The sequence below is a fragment of the Gavialis gangeticus genome, unplaced genomic scaffold, assembly GCF_001723915.1.
Source record: "Gavialis gangeticus isolate Ggan-Ray unplaced genomic scaffold, GavGan_comp1, whole genome shotgun sequence".
Lineage (NCBI taxonomy): Eukaryota > Metazoa > Chordata > Crocodylia > Gavialidae > Gavialis > Gavialis gangeticus.
Window position 1 is genome coordinate 45,573,964 of NW_017728994.1, and position 3,222 is coordinate 45,577,185.

The following is a 3,222-nucleotide window of genomic DNA, read 5'->3' on the forward strand; positions in this document are numbered from 1 at the left end:
GCGCACCTTCCTGAGCGGCCTCAGCGACTGCACGAGCGGCACCTTCGGCCGCGTGCGGCGCCTCTGGGAGTCCCGCTCCGCCGCGCACAAGGAGGTACCGCTCGGGAGCTGTGCGGGGGCGGGTGTCCCCCCCCGGCCGGCCCGTGCTGCCCTCCCGCTCCCTGCCCGCAGATCTGCGCCGTGCTGGCGGCCGTGACGGAGGTGATCCGCGCCCAGGGCGGCAGAGAGACCGAGACGGAGTACTTCGCTGCGCTGGTGAGTGCCCGCGGGCGGGGCTGGGCGGGGGGCACCGCACCCCCCACCCAGCTCGGCTGCGAAGACCTGCTGAGGCTGGGCGAAATCACGAAAAGACCGCTTGGGCTGGCAGTGCCGGCGGAGCATAAGAGCATTGCACGGCGTGCGGGAAGGGTGAAGCGAGGACGCCTGGAGCGTGCCTGGAGCTGCAGCCAGCGAAGGCGAAGAGGAGGGTTTCCACGAGAGCAGGATCGGGGTAGCGCGGTCCCCTCCTGACTGTGGAGACAACCTGGTGGCAGAGGATGCAGAAGAGGCTGAAGTGCTCCGTGCCTTTTGCACCTCCGTCTTTGCACGCCAGGGCAGCTCCCAGACGGCTGCGCCGGGCAGCACAGTTTGGGGAGGAGGGGAGCAGCCCTCAGGGGTGAAAGATCAGGGTAGGGACGGCTTGGAAAAGCTGGACGTGCGCACGTCCATGGGGCCGGACAGGGTGCACCCGAGGGTGCTGAGGGAGTTGGCTGGTGAGGCTGCAGAGTCGCTGTCCATCGTCTTCAAAAATGCATGGTGATCAGGAGAGGTGGGCACTCGCTTTATCTAGTCAGCTGGGACATTTAAGAAACGGAAAAAGGACTACAGACCAGTCAGCCTCACCTCAGTCCCTGGAGAAATCATGGGGGAGGTGCGCAAGGAATCCACTCATAATCATCTGGAGGAGAAGAAGGTGATCAGGAAGAGTCATCGTGGATTCACCCGGGGCAAGTCATGCCGGACCGACCTGATGCCTTCTGCGAGGAGGTGGCTGGCTCTGTGGATGTGGGCAGACCCGAGGATGTGGTGTACCCAGATTTTAGCAAGGCTTTTGATATGGTCTCCCACAGCATTGTCGCAGGTGAGCTAAGGAAGTATGGGCTGGATGACTGGACTGTAAGGTGGACATAAAGCTGGCTGGAGCATCGGGCTTGGCAGGTAGAAATCAATGGTTCAATATCTAGTTGGTAGCTGGTATCAAGTGCAGTGCCCTGGGGCCAGTTTTGTTCAACATCTTCATCAACAACCTGGAAGATGGGATGGATGCTGTCATCTGCAGACTTGCTGAGGGTGCAAGTTGGGGGATGTGGTGGATATGCTGGAGGGCAGGGGTAGGATGCAGAGTGACTGAGACAACTTGGAGGATTGGGCCAAAAGAAATCTCGTGAGGGTCAACAAGGACAAGTGCAAAGACCTGCACTGAGGAGGAAACAATCCCCCTGCACCAGTGCAGGCTGGTGGGGACGGGCTGGGCAGCAGTGCTGCAGAAAAGGACCTGGGGGGACAGGGGACAAGAACCTGAATGGGAGCCAGCAGTGCGCCCTTTTTGCTGGGGGACAGGACTGGTGAGGAGAGGCTGAGGGACCTGGGCTGATTGAGTCTGCAGAAGAGAAGACTGAGGGGGATTGAATAGCAGCCTTCACCTCCCTGCCGGGGGCTGCAGAGAGGATGGAGCTGGGCTGTCCTCAGTGGGGGCAGATACAGGACAAGGAGCAATGGGCTCAGGCTGCAGCAAGGGACGTTGAGGTTGGATATTGGGAAGAATTTTCTCACGAGGAGGGTAGTAAAACACTGGAGTGGGTTACCCCGAGAGGTGGTAGAAGCTCGATCATTGGGAGTTTTCACAACCCAGGTAGACCAAGCCTTGGCTGGGATGATGTAGTTGGGGCTGGTCCTGCTTGGAGCAGGGGGCTGGACTAGATGTGGCCCCCTGAGGTCTCTTCACACCCTCGCTTCTGTGATTTCTAACCCACATCTTTTCTCTAGATGACCACGATGGAGGCGGTGGAGTCCGCGGAGTCACTGGCTGCGGTCGCCTACCTGCTTAACCTGGTGCTGAAGCGGTGAGCGCCTCCATCCGCCCCGCACAGGCTGTCTCGGCTCCCTGGGGGCAGAGCTGTCTTGGGCCTTGTAGGGCAGTGCTGTGTGTGTGTCCTCAGGGGCAGAGGCAGCAGTGGGAGGGTTTTGGGGCCGCAGGTGCAGATGGCTTGGAGCACTGCCCATCTCCATGCCCGCATTCCTCCCCCATGGCTGTGCTGATGCCCCCGTCTCCACCACAGGGTCCCGGCGCCTGTGCTGAGGAAAAAGTTCTCCGATGCCTCAAAAGCCTTCATGAGCATCCTGGCCTCGCAAGCTGGCAGCAGCTCCACCTCTGCCCTGCGCTGGGTGAGTGTGCCCGGGGGGCAGTGGGCACTGCCTTGGGACCCCACAGCCCCTTTCTAGGGCTCCCTGCTCAGCCAGCAAAGCACTGGGTGCTGTGGGCCCCTGTGTCCTCCTGAGCCTGCGGGGAGGGTTGTCAGCCCCCCGGGCACTGCTGGCACAAGGTGCAGGCTGTTGGCACTGGGGGACGCCAGGTGCTGACCGTGTTGGTGCCCTGGCAGATGCCTGGGGGGTGGGAGGGGGCACATGTAGGTGGCTGGGGTGAGGGTCGGGGTGCTGGCTGCGTGGGCCCCATGCTAGTGCCTTTCTGGGTGTCCCCACCAGGTTGTCTCCTGCCTGGCCACGCTGCTGCGGAAGCAGGACCTGGCGGCCTGGAGCTACCCCGTCACACTGCAGGTCTACCACGGCCTGCTCAGCTTCACGGTGCACGCCAAGCCCAAGGTGAGTCGTTGGTACCCCACACCCAGCAGGCAGGCTCCAGGAGGGGTCTTGTGCCTGCACTGCCCTGGGAGCGCTAAGCCTGGGCTCCCTAGCTCCAGTGCCTGGCTTCAGGCGGGCTCCTCACCCGCTCCCCCCGCAGGTGCGGAAGGCAGCACAGCACGGCATCTGCTCCGTGCTCAAGGGCAGCGAGTGCCTGTTTGGGGATGCGGCCCCTGAGCACCACCCGGCCGCGCGCTCCACTGCCAAGTTCTGCGTGCAGGAGATCGAGAAGGCTGGAGGTACGGGGGCTCGGAGGTGGGGAGGGGGTTTATGGGGGCTGGGAAGGTGTCACAAGTTGGATCGTGGGCTTGTGGGGGGCCAAGG

The 3,222-nt window shown here is 62.6% G+C and overlaps 1 protein-coding gene across 1 annotated transcript in view; it reads left to right on the forward strand.

Moving 5' to 3' along the window:
• RRP12 (ribosomal RNA processing 12 homolog) overlaps window positions 1–3,222 on the forward strand; it is a 24,826-nt gene that overhangs the window by 3,276 nt on the left and 18,328 nt on the right. Inside the window, exons 2-7 of the mRNA XM_019502136.1 lie at window positions 16–94; window positions 172–255; window positions 2,026–2,102; window positions 2,319–2,424; window positions 2,743–2,859; window positions 2,999–3,137. Coding sequence (XP_019357681.1) covers window positions 16–94; window positions 172–255; window positions 2,026–2,102; window positions 2,319–2,424; window positions 2,743–2,859; window positions 2,999–3,137 — 602 coding nt within the window. The remainder of the gene's footprint in view (window positions 1–15; window positions 95–171; window positions 256–2,025; window positions 2,103–2,318; window positions 2,425–2,742; window positions 2,860–2,998; window positions 3,138–3,222) is intronic.